This window comes from Penicillium taxi, assembly GCF_028828555.1.
Source record: "Penicillium taxi strain IBT 34144 chromosome Unknown utg000005l_segment0_segment0, whole genome shotgun sequence".
NCBI classification, from domain to species: domain Eukaryota; kingdom Fungi; phylum Ascomycota; class Eurotiomycetes; order Eurotiales; family Aspergillaceae; genus Penicillium; species Penicillium taxi.
In genome coordinates, this window is record NW_026643207.1 from 4,074,678 (window position 1) to 4,092,347 (window position 17,670).

General features: G+C 46.9%; 4 protein-coding genes across 4 annotated transcripts; 3 read left to right on the forward strand and 1 right to left on the reverse strand.

Moving 5' to 3' along the window:
- Nucleotides 1–31: 31 nt before the first annotated feature.
- N7495_008809 (uncharacterized protein) lies at nt 32–1,457 on the forward strand (the record flags this gene model as incomplete). Its single annotated transcript, XM_057211460.1, has 3 exons — nt 32–100; nt 164–953; nt 1,006–1,457. The coding sequence occupies 3 exons, from the start codon at nt 32–34 to the stop codon at nt 1,455–1,457; spliced, it is 1,311 nt and encodes a 436-aa protein (XP_057061003.1).
- A 308-nt stretch (nt 1,458–1,765) lies between these two features.
- On the forward strand, nt 1,766–3,070 carry N7495_008810 (uncharacterized protein; the record flags this gene model as incomplete). The annotated part of the gene is made up of 1 exon (XM_057211461.1): nt 1,766–3,070. The coding sequence occupies one exon, from the start codon at nt 1,766–1,768 to the stop codon at nt 3,068–3,070; it is 1,305 nt and encodes a 434-aa protein (XP_057061004.1).
- A 537-nt stretch (nt 3,071–3,607) lies between these two features.
- On the forward strand, nt 3,608–11,692 carry N7495_008811 (type I polyketide synthase; the record flags this gene model as incomplete). The annotated part of the gene is made up of 6 exons (XM_057211462.1): nt 3,608–3,823; nt 3,882–4,295; nt 4,354–5,650; nt 5,715–6,856; nt 6,916–10,788; nt 10,850–11,692. 6 exons carry the CDS (start codon nt 3,608–3,610, stop codon nt 11,690–11,692), a joined length of 7,785 nt encoding a protein of 2,594 aa, XP_057061005.1.
- Nucleotides 11,693–12,945: 1,253 nt separating this feature from the next.
- N7495_008812 (uncharacterized protein) lies at nt 12,946–16,443 on the reverse strand (the record flags this gene model as incomplete). Its single annotated transcript, XM_057211463.1, has 4 exons — nt 12,946–13,165; nt 13,228–15,669; nt 15,732–15,844; nt 15,907–16,443. 4 exons carry the CDS (start codon nt 16,441–16,443, stop codon nt 12,946–12,948), a joined length of 3,312 nt encoding a protein of 1,103 aa, XP_057061006.1.
- Nucleotides 16,444–17,670: the final 1,227 nt, after the last annotated feature.

A 17,670-nucleotide genomic window follows, 5' to 3' on the forward strand; every position in this document is an offset into this window, starting at 1 on the left:
AACAACGGAGCTTCGCCCAGTTACGATCGCAATGGAGACCAGGAGAACGGGGTACCTTACCCAAAAAGAGCCACATCCTACAGAATTGGTAGATGGAGGGGTAAGTTTTCTCCTGTAATCAAGCATTGTTGGCGACGGCCCTAATTGGAAGCTCAATGATTAGAAAATCAATGACGAGATCAGTGTTCAAGAACTTCGAAATGCCATTCCGGATTACTGTTTCCAGCCGTCGTTATTCTGGTCCTTCTTCTATCTTGCTCGAGACTTGACATACTCAGCAATTTTGCTCGGGACCCTTCATTACCTCCTGCATATCCCATCTGTCAGCAAGTCGACTCTCGCTTACTATACTGTCGTCAACGTCTATGGATTCTGTCAAGGTGTGGTATGGACCGGGCTATGGGTCATTGCCCATGACTGTGGACACAGCGGCTTCTCGACGTCAGGTCTTCTCAATGATGTTGTCGGATTCGTTCTTCACTCCAGCCTTCTTGCGCCATACTTTTCTTGGAAGTCGACTCACCGTCGGCATCACATTTATGCTAATAACATAGTGAAGGATCTCAACTATGTCCCACCAAGCCGGGGAGAGTATGCACAGAAGATTGGACAGGCAGCCGAATTCCTGGAAGAAGCAGGTCAGGACGCACCACTTATGCTCTTCTTGCGTATCATCATCCAGCAAGCTATAGGTTGGAACTGGTATATTCTGACCAACATCACTTGTCCTCCTTCGGCCGTGATCAAGCAAGGAATGTCAGCCTGGCGTCACAGCCATTTTGATCCGTGGGGCGCACTTTTCCGTGATTCGGAAACCTCTGCTATCATTTTATCAGATCTGGGCTGTTTGACAACAATGGTGGCGCTGTGTCACCTATACCATGTGCTTGGATCCTTCGAGACCCTTTTCTGGGTTTACATCGTGCCTTGGGCATGGGTGAATCACTGGATTGGTAGGTTCTTCTGGAATTACAGCAATACATTTCGGTCTAAAGAATTGAATAGTGATGATCACATACCTTCACCACACCCATCCTTCCGTACCAAAGTACACGTCAGATTCATGGACGTTTCTTCGTGGTGCCACTGCAACAATTGATCGAGATATCGGCATCATTGGCACGCATTTTATGCACCACATATCCTCCGACCATGTTACTCATCACCTCTTCTCCCGAATCCCGCACTATTATAGTCCGATTGCCAGTAAGGCGATTATTCCACTCCTTGGGAAACATTATCACGGTCGAGCACAACTTGATTGGGAAGGTCTCAAAGCAGCGTTCAGAGATTGTCAGTGGGTGGAGCCAGATACCAAAAAAGATCAATCTTTTGGTTTAGTGAAAGAGGGGGATGTTGCTAAGCCTCAAGATAAGGCTTTATGGTATCGGGGTGGGGTAAGTCCGTCGCCGGAGTATAAAATGCGGTCTGTGTTTGTATCGAAAAAGGCGGCCTGAACTTTCAGGTGGGGAGAAGTATTGTAGTCATAGATGGTAGGGTGACTAGCCGAGTGGGTAAATAGGTAGTTTGAAAGATAAAATTACGCATTTTTTTGGGCTTAAAACAGCGAAATATTGAGCATTTGTAATTATTGTCCTAATGTTGTCTAAAGCTCATGTTTGCGTATAGCTAATTCACGTGCATGTCAGCCCAGCCTTATCCTTGGAATGCTGCTGGTTCCCTCTTACCACTCCCCCTCTTCAAGGTCCTTCTTATCCTGATGTCCTTTCCAAGGCCGTACTTCTAACTTTAATCACATATCACTATGGTCAGCTCCAACAAAGTCGCCCCTCTTGAGGTTGATTTCCCCTTTGAAATTCTTTCGTACCTCATCCCAGTGATACCCTACCGCGAATATCCACACGCGATCATCGATGAGGAAAAAGGCGTAAAATTATCTGTGAAGCAGTATATTCCTCATCGTACAACTGACTCCTCTAATGAAGAAGCACCCCTTACCATTATCGCAGCTGGCGGTCTAGGGTTTCCCAAAGAGCTATACGAGCCGCTATTTGAGGAGTTACTACATCGGGCACGCAGTTGTGGAGTCACAATCCGATCGATATGGATCGCCGACATGTTTAATTTAGGAGAGAGCGGAGTAGTGAACCAAGACAATCTAGGCTGTGATGCAGCATGGATCGACCACTCTCGCGACTTGTGGAGCATGATCAATCATTTTTCTGAGTTAATGCCCAAACCGATTATTGGTCTTGGGCATTCAATGGGATGCAACCAGCTGCTATGCCTCGCCTCTTGGCACCCAACTCTGTTCCACTCCTTCGCTTTCATCGAGCCGGGCATTGATCTTCATTATGGAAGAGGCATTGAAATTCCGTGGCTTCTTCGCGTTCTGAAGCAAAATGAGACCTGGAAAACGAGACAGGAAGCTGAAGAAGGCGTGGTCAATGTCCAGGGCGCTCAGTTTTGGAATGAGAAGGCCATTATCAGGCTAAAACGCTATGGTGTTTTCTGGAAGCGGACACCACAGGAAGATTGCTGGATTCCGACTTCACCGAAAAATCAAACTGCCGTCTTGGTCAGTCGCCATAACCCAGGAAATATTGGGTTTGGTCCAAGTGGTCTCGACGAAGTCACATTATCACAACGGGAAGCTGTGCCTGATAGTGATCCATCAATATCCACCGTGGGCCCATTCTATCGACGTGAGTTGAAGCTCGGGTGGGATATGCTTCCTAGTATGCGGCCCTGGGTGTTATACATCAATGGAGGTAACTCGCCATTTTTTGGCCACCCAGACACCCAGAAGGAAAGAGCGCGTTTGACTGGCATAGGTCCAGGGGGAAATGGGGGAATGAGACTCGGTGCAGTCAAACAAATTGTGATTGAGAATGGAGAACACACTATTCCATTTGACAAAAACTTGACTAAAGTGGCACATCACGTAGCGGACTGGCTGGCTACCGAGTCCCGGCGATGGGTCGATGGTCCTATGAAACGTCGGCAAGTTTGGCAAAATCAGAGCATCGAGGAGAAGCAATCAGTAGGGAAAGATTATATTTCTGCTCTTGTTGATATGAAAAAGGGGAATAGAGCAACAAAACTGTAGTTCAGACGGTATATGAATGGTACCTCTAGCACTACAGGGTTATGTTTATTATAGAGGCCCCATGTGGTTCAAATTCGTGTTAATTGCTGAAATCTGATGCAATTACCCATGTGTTTCACCGTAGACCTGCATCAAGCTTATGTAGGTAAAAAGCATGCAGCTGGTGGTTCTAGAGAGCTCAACGAGTTGATGTAGCTATAGAATAGCTCGTTTGAACTAGAGCTAGCTTGAGAAGTTTGGAAATTTTGTTGATTCAGCGACTAAAGTGAGAGTCAAGTGAGAGTCAAGTGAGAGTCAAGTGAGAGAAATCCAACACAATTCAAAACATTGTCCTGGAATTTCACTCATTATTTAGGGTGGGGGTAAAGTCACTAGTGTTTCTGTCGTAATTCTTGTTACTGTTTGGATCTTAACCTTCTTCACATCATCTCTTCACATCATCTCTTCACATCATCTCTTCATCTATTCGTGGGAAAAACACCCTTTTGAATTTCAAAGGCTGAGACTTCTGTTTTTCACTCGATTCTATCTCCCAAGATGAAACCCCCAGTCGTTGATGGCATCGGTGTGCCGTGGGATGGCCCAGAGCCCATTGCTGTTGTCGGCATTGCGACCCGTTTCTCACAGGAGGCTACATCAACGGAAAAATTATGGGAAATCATGCAGCAAGAGAAATCTACCTGGTCCCCAGTCCCCAAAGAAAGATTCAACGCTGAGGCATTTTACCATCCAGATCCCGAACATGGAGGCACAGTGGGTCGTTCTGATAGTCTCTGCAGCTGACATTACTGACAATTCAATTTCCGAACAGTTTTCAGTTCAAGGAGGCCACTTCTTTGCTGAGGACCCAGCTTATTTTGACAGCTCATTCTTCAATGTTACCAAGACCGAACTGATGACCCTCGATCCCCAGCAGCGACTCGTGATGGAAAACGTCTACCATGCCCTTGAAAATGCCGGAATTACCTTAAGTACTGCCTATGGATCCAATACAGCAGTCTTTGTGAGTGGTTTCAATCGCAACTACCTAGAGATTCTCAGTGCGGATCCCGAGACATCTATCAAGTATAAGCCCACGGGGCCTCACAATTCAATCCTGTCCAACAGAGTCAGTTGGTTTTTTGACTTCAAGGGTCCCAGCATGACCATTGATACAGCATGCTCCAGCAGCTTGGTAGCCATTCATCTGGCTGTTCAGAGTTTACGCGCTCGAGATACTAGCATGGTATGTTCAATACAATTGCCTTTGATGCAACCAACCTCTAATTTGTTCTTTTCATCAGGCCGTTGTCAGTGGTGTAAGCATCTTAGAAAACCCGATAGAAATAGTCGGCATGAGCCACCATGGACTGCTAGGTCCCCAAGGCCGATCCTTCAGCTTTGATTCCCGTGCAGAAGGGTATGCACGTGGAGAGGGCGTTGGCACAGTTATCTTGAAGCCGTTATCCATTGCTGTCAAAGACGGTGACACTATTCGTGCAGTGATTCGTGAGATCGGTGTCAATCAAGATGGACGAACATCTGGGATGACAGTCCCAAGTGCCAATGCCCAGGAAACCTTGATCCGCGAAGTCTACCGCAGAGCTGGCTTGGACGTTAAGCATACTATGTTCGTCGAGGCCCATGGGACTGGGACTAGTACGGGGGACCCGATTGAAGCTAGTGCCATCGCACACACATTTATGTGCCAGCGTGAGACACCACTTTACATTGGGACGATCAAATCTAGCATTGGACACCTTGAAGGAGGCTCTGGGGTGGCGAGCATCATCAAGTCGATTCTCATTCTTGAATCTGGAATCATACCGCCAAACTTTGACATTCAGCAGGTGAATCCAAAGATCTTAGCAAGCGATTGGAACATTGCCTTCCCGACTAAGAATACACCATGGCCGACGGCCGGACTACGTCGAGTTTCAGTCAATTCGTTTGGAATTGGAGGTACCAACTCTCACTGTATACTTGACGACGCCTACCATTACCTCTCCAACCGTAATATCACTGCTTCGCATCAGACCGAATCCTTTCTTGTAGATACCCATGTGTCGAAATCAAGTAGGAACTCAGTCAGCAGCATCTTGGACTCATCAGATGATACCAGTCACATATCGGCGACGGGAGAGCTTTCTTGCTCAGTTTACCTCAACGATCGTTTTGAGGTTCAAGGTGTTTCTGACAACCCGAGAGTCTTCATGCTATCGGCCTTTGATGAAGATGGAGTGAATCGAAATGCTTCGGCTTATTCCCACTACTTCAGTCGCGAAAGTGTCTTGGCCGGTGCAAATCGAACCCTTCTCGATGATTTTGCCTTCACTCTCTTGAAGAAACGCTCTGTATTTCCATGGAGAAGTTTCGTTTTGGCATCTACGGCGGAACAACTCGCGTTCAATCTTTCAGAGTCCCGATTTGACAAGCCAGTGAGAGCCACATTTCCCCCGGAGGTTTCCTTCGTCTTCACCGGTCAGGGTGCTCAGTATAAAGATATGGGAAGAGCCCTTCTGGCATATCCTGTCTTCAAACAGTCATTGGAACGGGCGTCTGAATACATTCGACATCTCGGCAGTCCATATTCACTGATCGGTAAATCCATTTATCCATACTTCTCGTGGCAGGCATCAGATATGATATAGCTAACGTTGTTTAGATGAGCTCTTAACCACCAAGGACCCACTTCGTATTCATCTCCCGGATATTTCTCAGCCGTTATGCACAATCTTGCAGGTTGCAATCGTGGACCTCTTGGCTAGCTGGCACATATTTCCGACGCGGGTAATCGGTCACTCCTCCGGCGAAATCGCTGCTGCGTACTGTGCTGGAAAGATATCTCGAGAGGCGGCCTGGAAGGTTGCTGAATATCGCGGATATGTTTCCTCTAAGCAACTGTCAGCCTATGGAGCTATGCTGGCTGTGGGTTTGAGTGTATCTGAACTTGAGCCACATTTGAAAGCAGTCCAGGAAATCTACTCCGGGGAGCTCATCATTGCGTGCTACAACAGTCCCAGAAGCAACACCGTTTCTGGAGATGAAGCCTTGGTCGGGGTTCTCAGAAGGCGCTTGATCGCCGATGGCGTGTTTTCGCGGCAGCTTAACGTCAAAAATGCCTATCACTCAGCTCATATGCAAGCTATTTCAGATGACTACCTGCATCTGATGGGTGACATCTCGTCCGGAACACGCCTAGTCACGCCTTATCCTGTACGCATGTTTTCGACAGTGACGGGCAAAGAAGTCACGGAGGATCTCCCTAGCCAGTATTGGGTAGACAACATGGTATCACCTGTTCGGTTTACCAGTGTTCTTTCATCAATGCACTCAGACACAGCGGCCTTGCTTGACTATCACTCGCCAGAAGTTCTACCTCACATTATAGAGATAGGGCCTCATTCTACTTTGCAAAGCGCGATTAAAGACACTCTGGCTGCAAAAAATCCGCAAACAGATTTCAAGTACCTTGCAGTCTTGAAGCGTACTGATCCTAGCCTTAACGTCTTACTTGGTACAGTGGGTACTCTTGCTGCTAGTGGCTATGAGCTCGACCTGCATGCAGTCAATCTTGAATGTCGGTCTGCCAAGAAACTACCTAAGCTTTTGGTTAATTTGCCACCATATTGCTTCAAACATGCGGAAAAGGTTTTGTATGAGAGTAGACTGAGCAAGAATCTGCGCGCCCGAAAATATCCACGCCATGATCTCTTCGGGGCCCCTGTCCCAGATTGGAATTCTAATGCCCCGAGGTGGAGACATTTTGTGAGATTGAATGAGAATCCTTGGTTGAGAGATCATCAGGTATGTCAATCTCTGAGTCCTGCAAAATTATTTGTCAGATCTTTCTAACTAAATGACAGGTGACCGGCAATTTCGTCTATCCTGGAGTTGGTTATCTTGTCATGGCCATTGAAGCGGCACGACAACTATCCGCAGACAAGTCCATCACAGGATTCCAGCTCCACCGTATCTCTATTCGAAGAGCCTTAATCATTCCAGACACAAAGGATGGCATTGAAGTCTGTCTGTCAATGACAATCGCGGAAGGAACATCGGATTCAAGACTTTGGCACCGTTTCCAAATCAGCTCCTACAATGAATCAAGCAACGAATGGACTGAACACTGCATTGGGAATATTGCTGTTGAATATAAGGAAGTCCCCGATCCCATTGACAATGGCCGTGAAGCGGACGAGGAAGTTCGATCCTGGAAGGAAGATCTTGAGACCGCCCGGGCAGTCTGCGGATATGCCTTAGATTCCAAGAAACTTTATGACGATCTCCAGGCCGCAGGACTCAATTTCGGTCCACTTTTCCGAAACCTTAGGGAGGTTAAAGTTAGTGGTTCCCGACTAGGATCTATGATTGGCGTTGTGACTATCCCCGACATTGCTCAGTCAATGCCAAAGCGGTACATGCACTCCCATTTGATTCACCCAGCCACAATGGACAGCATGATCCATATGATGATTGCCACGGTACTTGACATGACTGGTAGGACCTCGCTCGATTGTATCAGGTTGCCAACCTACATTCACGACGTGTGGGTGTCAGCCGATTTGAGCTCTATACCGACCCACAGGTTTACCGGACATGCTTCTGGAGGCATTGCCACTTCGGGAAAATTCGAAGGCTGGATTCGAATGTTGAATGATGTTGGCAAGCCCCAGATCAGAATAGATGGGATTGAGCTCACTCCGCTTGAAACGACGAAGTCTGACATCGACCGAAAACTTTGCACGGCCATTGAATGGAAGCCCGATGTGCATTTCCTTGACTCCCAAACAGCCTGTGATCTAAGCTATTCGGACGAAATGGTCGACCAGGATCGTCGGAACTGGATTAAATCTCTTCAGCTTACCAGTATGCTGCTTATCACTGATGCTCTGGTTGAGTTAAAGGATCTTGATCCAATGAAGCTTGATTCACATATGCGGCGATTCTACGACTGGATGATGCACGTGTTTAAGCTTCTTGAAAATGACAAGATTATCCATTTAGCATTTAAGGACTTTCAAGAAGTATCACAAAGTCAAGAGCTAAAGGAGTCTCTATTCAAAACGGTAGAACAGCACAATGCCGAAGGAATCATCACAGTTCGGATGGGCCGCAAGATTGCATCCATTGTTCGCAAGGAGGCTGATCCTCTTCACCTGATGTTTGGACAAGATAACATCATGGAAAGTTACTACAAGGATGGCATACGACTTTACAATCTACCAAGCCATCTGAAACGCCACCTATCCCTTCTTCGTCATCAGCATTGTGAGCTGAAGATTCTGGAAATTGGCAGCGGTACAGGTAGCTTCACCGCAGAGGTCCTCAATGTGCTTGCCCCAGATGGAGCTAGAGGAAGTATTGCGAGCTATACGTTCACTGATATTTCTTCCGGTTTTTTCGAAAAAGCAAAGCAGCGTTTTCAGCCATGGAACAAAATCATGACCTTCCAGCCACTGAATCTTGAGGATCATCCTATTGACCAAGGACTTGAATACGGTGTTTACGATTTGATATTCGCTGGGAATGTTATTCATGCTACCGCCAACCTTCAAGCCACACTGGCCAACCTACAGTTGCTTCTTAAGCCAGGTGGTCAACTGGTGATGCAAGAGGGTATCAGACAGGACTTCTTAGCTCTTACGGTAGTCTTCGGTCAGCTTCCTGGATGGTGGCTTGGTGATGAGCCCATTCGACAGTGGTGTCCTTACATTCCAGTCTCCGAGTGGAACAACCTACTCATCAAATCTGGGTTTTCTGGAGTCGATATTGAATATCCCAGCTCGAACAATGAGGATTTGAGTCTACAAAGCATCCTCATTTCTACGGCCCTTCCTGCCCTAGACAAACCACTGAAAGATGTTTTTGTTCTGACTACTAATGCAACTCAGTCAAAGGATTACATTGCTAGCATACGTTCAGCATTCGAGGCGAGCGGCCTGGCCATTCATGTGGTGAAGCTGTCGGAGCTGAATTATATAGCTGATGCGGCCTGCATCTCTATAGTCGATATGGAGAAGCCGTTCCTCTATGAAATCTGCGAGGAGGAGTATCTCGCCCTCAGAAAGGTTCTGATGACCTTCCCAAAAATCCTCTGGGTAACCGCAGATTTCAAAGAACACCCGTTCTCTGCCATGAGCATGGGTCTTCTTCGAACTGTTCGCTGGGAACGTGACGCGGACGACTCCAGCATTGCAACGGTGGCCATTGCCGATGTCACTACGGTGTCAGAGAAGGACGTGGCAGCTTGTATCTATAAGATCTTTTCTCGTCAATTCAAGGAGATGCACGAAAACGAACGAAACAGCGAATACCTCCTGAAGGACGGTATAATCCACATCGGGCATCTGCGTGAGTGGGAAGAGGCAGACACCTTCCTTGCTATGCAAGCGTCAAAATTGACTACCAAACTGCAAAACTTTGAAGAGTTGGACAGTCCTATTGAGCTGAGTCCTACCGCTTTGAAGAGAAACGAGGTCTATTGGGTCCCAGACTCTCATCATCTTAAGCCCCTCGGCGAGTCTGAAGTCGAAGTGAAAATCCAGGCTATGGGTCTAAACTCAGACATTCACGCTTTGAACCCATCAACCGAGGCGTCAGGTGTTGTGAAGACTGTCGGCTCAGCAGTGAAATGCTTTATTCCTGGTAACAGAGTTATTGTTTTGACTGGTGACCAACATAGAAGTTGTCTCAGAACGCTTGTACGGCTCGACGAGTCTCTGGTCGTTGATCTTCCTACTCGAATCTCATTTTCAGAGGGAGCCGCACTTCCGTTCATCTTCGCTACAGCAATTCATGGACTCGCACATACTGCCAGACTATCTGAGAAAGACATTGTTCTCATTCCTAACGGCGCCTCTGCTCTTGGGCAAGCTGCCATTCAATACGCGAATATTGTCAAAGCAAAGATTTTTACCACGGTTAAAACACCAGAAGATAAAGCATTTCTCGCCGACGCTTTCGAAATTCCTGAGGACAACATTTTCTCGAGCAATGACCTCAGCTTCATCAAAGGTGTCATGAGATGCACGAAAGGCACTGGAGTCGATGTTATCTTCAATACACTCGCTAGTGAGGCTCAGCTGGAGATGTTTGTAGTTCTTGCGCCTTTTGGTCGCTTCATTGACGCCGCTGGCAAAGGAACTCGAGCTACTGCGCAAGTAGATCTGTCTTCTCTCCAGCGGAATGTGACATTTGCCAATATTGACATCTATCTGATGGCTCAACACCGTCCAGTGAGCGTTCGTCGATTGGTCACATATGCATTGAAATTGTACCTTGATGGAAAGATCCGCCAAGCTCAACCTTTCCGTATTATGGACCTTGCCCGCATCAAAGACGGACTCCAGCTGCTACATGGTGATGAAAGAGTTGGGCAGATCGTGCTCGTACCTAACCGTTTGACTGCTATTCCCCTCGTACAGGAACTGCTTCCGCCTTTCCAGTTCGATGAGACAGGCTCTTATGTTCTTGCCGGTGGCCTGGGAGGCCTGGGACGTAACTTGGCTCGGTGGATGGCATCGCGTAGTGCCAAGACTCTTATCATTCTCTCACGCGCAGTCCAGATAAATGCAGAAGGGCAGAAGATGGTTTCCGACCTGAGGATGCTTGGGTGCAGTGTCCATATTTTCCCTTGCGATGTTTCTGATGCAAAGCGGCTGAAGGCTGTTGTTGATAAGTGCTCTGAAACACTTCCACCGATCAAAGGATGCATTCAGGGCTCCATGGTATTGCGAGTAAGTTGAAATTTTGATCTCATCAGCCCACTGATTACGAAGTCTCTAATTATGTTTATAGGATGGTACCTTCGCTGGCATGTCCTTTGACGACTGGCAAATTGCTACTCGACCAAAGGTTCAGGGCTCGTGGAACTTGCATACGATTCTTCCATCTAAGCTAGACTTCTTTGTCATGCTTTCTTCTGTCGCTGGTATTATTGGCAATCGCGGCCAGGCCAACTATGCAGCTGGAAATTCTTTCCAGGATGCACTGGCTACCTTCCGTACCTCACATGGAATGAATGCATCCAGCATCAACCTCGGAAGTGTTTCTGATGTTGGCTGGGTCGCCGAGAACCGTGATAGAGTCAACAAAAACTCAGCACCTCTGTTTGAATTCTTGAGTGACAAGGAGGTCCAAGGAGCTCTCGAGTTCTTGATGGATCCACGATACGAGAAACATGTTGAGCTCAATGCCTGCCCGAGGTCGCAACTAGTCCTTGGTCTTCCAACTGCGGAAATGTGTCGTCAGAACGACATTCCAGCTCCGTCGTACCTAAACTACTCGCTCTTCAAGCACTTCCAGACTTCAATCACTGTCAACAGCTCGGAAACCAACAAACAAATTACGGTCAGCACTGCCGCTCTCCTTAGTACTACATCATCTCCTGAGGAAGCCATAATCGTGGTGTCAAATGGTATTGTAGAGAGACTTGCCTCTCTACTTGCTATCCCAGCTTCAGAGATCGATGCTAAGCGGTTCTCTTTTGGTTCCATTGACTCACTTGTCTCCATGGAGTTCCACTCTTGGATCTCCAAAGAGTTGAAGGCTGAAGTGTCCTTGCTGGAAATCATTGGTGCACAAAACATACGTGCACTGAGTGAGAAGATCGTCCAAATTAGCCGGCTGAGCAAGTTGTGATGAGATGGAGTCTTAAACTGCAGCATATTTTATCGGACTTCGCATTGATTAGTTTTCGGAGTAGGAATTACTTCAAATTTTTCTTATATTACGATGTAGTTTAAGGGAAGTTTGTAAGCCTTACACCCAGCTAACTCTTAGATTTGATCTCGTGATGTTTAATCGGTATCAAGTAAATAGAGCCCGTATAAATAACCAGTCAGGCAAGTGTTTAATACCACGCATGTCACCCTAAATCCTGCCTACTTTAACGTTTTATTCTAAATCTTCACCCTCTGGTCTTCTTCCTCTTACAACTCCCATTTTTTTTTCCTTTTCTTTCTTCTTCTACCCTTCAACTGTTCAAAGGCATAGGATATTCCTGACTGGCGTGGGAATTTTGCTAGATCATATCAGCTCTTATTGATGGCTAAGACTTTCCTTGCACGTCACATAGGCATGATACATCTAAAGCCAAGTGGGAGCTATCACTCTCCATCGATATTCATTGATCTGCTGTCACTGATTTACTGGGTAGACAGAATTCCAAGGCTTGGACATAAAACATGACATCTTCAAAGGGATTTAGGAACATGACTTACCTAGAGCATGCATAATAGATTCCCAAATTCAGAAATATATCAAAAATAAGTGTTTTTGCGTTCTGGCAGTGGCTGTTGGCATCTGAGGAGCTTAGTAGCCCTTCTAACATGCCTGCGAACAGGATAGGATTATTTACTTCATATTTAGTCGATGCCTAGGTAGGTAGTTAGTACAGAATATGAAGTATGCAGTTTACAAATGAAAGTGATTTCAAGGATGTATTCCCGCGGGTATGATGCCGATGTTAATAGTAATGGGTATGGGTATAAAATACGAACTCAAATAACGTCGAGGTTGTTAGGATATATTGGCCAGCCAAGACTTTCCTTGGTATAAAACATGAACATCACAACACCCAATTGCCAAGACAATGTCAATATCTCAGTTTCAAAATGCAGCCCAGAAAATAAGATGAAAAAGAAATTCAGATGGTATCGAATCAAATCGAGGAAAACCTACCACCCCCTACCCTACTGCTCCTTCCTGTCATAAAGCCAGTTTATCATGCTATGAATGTGACAAACACCAGAATGCTGAATGCAAGACACGTCCATCATTTGCCCTGGATGTAGACGTGACCAAAAGAGAGAAAAGAAAAAAAAAGTTGAGAAGTTAGATGTCCAACCGGCGTGGCGTGAACTTTCCCCCGATGTGATTGAATCATTATTCAATCAACGTAAGATTGGATCGATCAATGGTTGTTCTTTAAAGATCCTCAGGTAAATTTGAGTAAGGATCTTGGCATCGGCCCGGAGAGTGGGAGAGATATTCTTGTTGCGCAACAAGAAGTTGATTGTCCGATTGAGGAGTGCTTGAAGGTCTGCTGGGTCCACGAGAGATTTCAAGCTGGACATAAACGTTGCGGAGAGAACGAGCATATTTCCAAATTGTCTAATGGAAATCAAGTCAATAACGGGGTCTTGGATCCTTATCAGGAACGGAATATAACTTACGCATGAGCCGTGCCGAAAATGTTAGTCACAACAAGTCGCTCGGGGGTTATATTATCGAATGCCACAGTACTCAGTCGTGCGGAATTTACGCAAGTCTGGCAGGCGACGCGGAATTTCTTGTTGAATTTTCGTGGGTGAACGGTTGGTGGTGTCCAGCCATTGGGAAATGAGGAAGAATTGTCGGTTGGCGTGCTCATGTCACTCAATCCCCGTGTCATATTCGTGGCGCGGTGGTTGGTGTGTGGTATTGAGGGAGAGACGTTCTGTGGCTGGGAGGCTGTTGCTGAGCTCGATGGCGAGACTGCGGAAGGCTGCTTAACTATTTCAGCGCCGCCTTGGCCATAGTGCAGCGCGTAGTATAGCAGCGGTCGATGAATGATGTACCGAGCACCGTAGTATTTGGCTCGCATGCGGGCCGCGTTAATATCAGTAGAGGGTGGGTCATTGTCGGACCATTGCATGGTGTCGGGGAGGCTTTTGCGCCATGCCTCCAAGTTCAAGCTCAAGGCTTCCTGTACACTAGACGACCATCGCGCTTCTCCTTGCTTCTCGACTTTGTACAAATCGGTATGGACACGGTTGAGAACCTTCCGAAGGTGGATTTGAGCTGAGTAGAACATCATCATCATCGTGTTGGGTTCTTGGAGGTCGTCCGGCAGACTGATCGTCCACAATCCCTTGGGAATTTCCATTCGGACCTCTGATCGTGAAATTCCACTAGCTGGGATATCAAGCTCGGCCAGAAGGTCACTCTCTAGTTGAAGACAGGTCCAATAGGCAAAGTGGTAAAGATCCAAAGGAAATTCATCTGCCATTCGCTCGTACAGCTTCTGTCGAACAAGCACTGCACATGCCCGTGCCGCTTGACAGATCCAACTATGGCTCTGGAAAGGGTGTGCCAATTGGCCGGCATACAATCCGGCAAGCAAGCCTGCCTGTACATTGTGCAAGGTGACACCTCCCTGAAGCTCGCCCAGAATCCGTGTGGCATAACCATAGAGCGCTAGGCCTGGAATAGCTTCAAGGTTTTTGGTACCGCCCCACGTTCGGCGCCTTGCCAACGCTTCTTGGGCTTTGGCCAAATCTTGCCTTCGAAGGGCCTGGCCAGGAGTCTCTGCTGGGGGTATTGCCGTAAAAGACGGGATTGGGGTTCGAGTGTTGTTATAGAATGATCTCGGACCTGAGTCGGAATTGGCTGGGGAGAGCACCCCGTTTGCAGAAGTGACATTAGTTGGCGTTTTTCTAGGCGGTAAAGGTTCAAAAGGTCGAGGAATATATTGGTTCATGTAGTCAAGTGCCTCTGGCTGCATGAGAGGGCCTGGGAGTGGAGACGGGGTCTGGCAGATTGCACCCACTGCAAGAACTAGAAGAACTATAGCGGACTCGATATTATGTCCAACTGGCTCTCGAAAGACCTCATCCTCCACCACCTCTTCGCTGAAATTCAACCTTTCTTCGAAACTTGAAGTCTGTGTCATCCTTGGGTTCAGTGGTTGGCGGGGCGGCTTTTCAAATGAGGCGCACGCAGAATCCACATATCCAGGTTGGTGACCCTGGTAATCGTTGGAGCGCTTGCGCTTCGTAGGTCGCATGTCTTCACGACATAAAGTTGGTGATGATTCCGATGAAGGTTTCAAGCAATGCTTCCTCATGAACATCTTCATCCACCCCATTAATTCGATCTGGTTGAGGAACGGGTGGAGCTTATGCATGAAGGCAATGTAACTATTATAGTATTGGGAGACTTTTGTTTTATCCAGAGCGACCCAGCCATCATTGTCGATCTGAAGACCAGCGTCTGGTGATGGGTTCAATAATGATGACTCGGGCTCTGCCTTATAATTAGCAGTTCCATTCATTCTTTTCGCCCCAAGAGGCATAGGCGGAGACATCAGTTGAGAGCCATCGGCGCTCTCTGAAACTTCTCCCTGTCCAAATGGATTAATAAGGCCACGTTCTTCCTCCAGTCGCATGACGTAATCTTCATCATATTCATCGACCAAGAGCTTTTTGATCGAGGGCCACATCAAAAGCTTGTGCGCGGCGGTGGTATGTTCCACAGGGATCGAAAGTTCTCCTTCGTTCTCATTCTTGGGGTCGTCAAAATTGGGATCGATCGTGGCTGCTGGGTTCGGAGCCTGTCCATAATATGGACTTTTCTGATCTGCCAGAGGGGCTTCGCGTATGGCGGGAGACTTTGACTCGGCAAGCGGCACATGCGAGATTGGTGCGGCGACAGGCGATTGGTAGTTCAACTTGGACTGAATCTGCGATTGAGATTGCGACTGAGGCTGTGGTTCGGATTTAGACTTCGGTTTCGTTTCTAGATCCTCCTCAGATGTCAAGCGTTGAAGGACTTCGCTATGCTTGTCTAGACGTTCCATCAATTTCTCTTCCAACTCCAATATTCGCTCCATGATCAGCTGAGCCGTCTTTTCTTGCCTGCGCAACTTTTTTTTAGCAAATTTTCAACTTGTGGTCCCAAATCTCCAGTGAATACGAACTTATGAGGCGGCACTTCTTTGTACACGCAGATCAGGTTATTTTCCTTGCAGTGGCTGCAAGCTGGTCGTCCTTCATCACACTTGGCTTTCCTCGCTCGACATTGATCACATGCCTATGCGTGTCTAAGGGTCAGTAAAACTGACTCCACTTTATCTTTAATTTTTCCAAACTGACTTGTTGTGCTCTTGCTGCCTTGCGCTGACGCGCTCCAAAGGCAGGATTCTGATAGTAGCCTGCATCATAGGCCGGTGCGCCATTCGTCATAGCGGGGGTAGGGGTCATAAATTGGGTCGTTTGCGGAAGAGAGACAGGCGGTGGGATAGATTCGCTAACAGTCGGTTGTTCGGCTGGGGGATATGACAAACGAGATCGGTAGACTTCTGGGGGAGCAGAGTGCGGAGAAGCATCGTGAGGTGATCCGTTGATAGACGGCCGGAAGCCGGGATGTTGGCTGTGTTGGTTGTGCTCTGGAGGCCCCGGTAGACTACCTTGGCGGGCAAAGTGGCCATCCAGAGGAAGTTGCGGAAGCTCACGATTAATGGGATATCCCGGGGCCAAAGAAGTCTGGGTGGTGGGTTGCCGACGCGTATCTTGCAGATGGCTATCGAAGGGCGGGTGTTGGGGGTATGATGAACCGCGCCATCCATGGTCATAGACACCATGCACACTCGTTGGCACATGGGGCCCATCGGGAGGGGGCATTCGGTTCATCGGAGACGTTTGTTTAATTTAGAATGATCTATAACGGGTTGTCAGGCGCATTCAATCTCCTTGTGTACAGCTCAGCTGGGTTGGACGGCGGGGTCGGAGCTGTATGTTTTTTTTTGAAAACAATAAAAAAAAAAAAAATGATGATATATATGTACCCTTTATTTCAAAGCAATATAGCTTGATAATTGACCGCTTAAATGGACATTATGAGACGGTGAGAATGATAATAGGAAGGATCGAAGAAAGCGTGGATAAAAAGTTCGATCTTGCGCGTTGGCCTTCGTGGTCGAGGCCAGGCTTCCAGTTCCAGATCGACAGGATCAAGGTTCAAGTCGAGGTCAAGGTTGAGGTAGCTTTGAGCTATGAATAAAGAAAACAACCGTGCCAGGAGCCGTTTGTTATTCAAAGACGGGGTCAATAAGTTTGGACAAAAGTCGCAAAAATGGGCACGGCGAATCCGTCTTGCCCGCTCTCTAGCAAGTGGGCAGAGTGGAGCGACTAGGACAAAGAAAATAGTCAGATACAACGAAGATCGGAAGCTCAGCAAAAGAACAAGATCTTTTTTCGGTCAACAGAATATGGGAGAAGAGAATAGAGGATAAAAGCGGTTTAAGGTAAAAGTGATGGAAAATGGAAAGTGATGTATACTCTGGAGGTATACTACAAGTAGAATGAAGGAGAGTTACGGTACTTGTGTATTGTACACTCCCGTATTCAATACGTTCTGTATCAACTTACCTGTAACTTCATACGTCAAGTGGAGTATTTGTTTTCTTTTTCTTTTTCTTTTTCTTATTTTTCTTATTTTTCTTATTTTTCTTTAATGTTCTGTGGGGGTTCAGATCGATGTCATGAATAAAGGGCGAAAGCGAGGGGAGAAGTAGAAGTAGAAATAGAAATGGAAATGAAATAGCAATAGAAATAGGAATAGAACCAGAAATAGGAAAATAATAATAAAATAAAATGTAAAAAAGGAGGGGGGGGGGAATAAGTTAGAATTACACCTGTAGGGATCGACACCACACTGGGCAGGCTTACACTAACTGTGTTTGCCCCTCGCTAGATTGCTATATCTTAGAATTCCTTAGATGACAGGTCGTCTTCTTTTCTTTTTCTTTTTCTTTCTATTTTTTAATTATTTACAAGAGCAGCGGGGTCAGTAATGATAATTGTATACTCCGTAATGCAAGTAATCCGGGCTTTTCTGATATTCAAAGATCCCCTTCT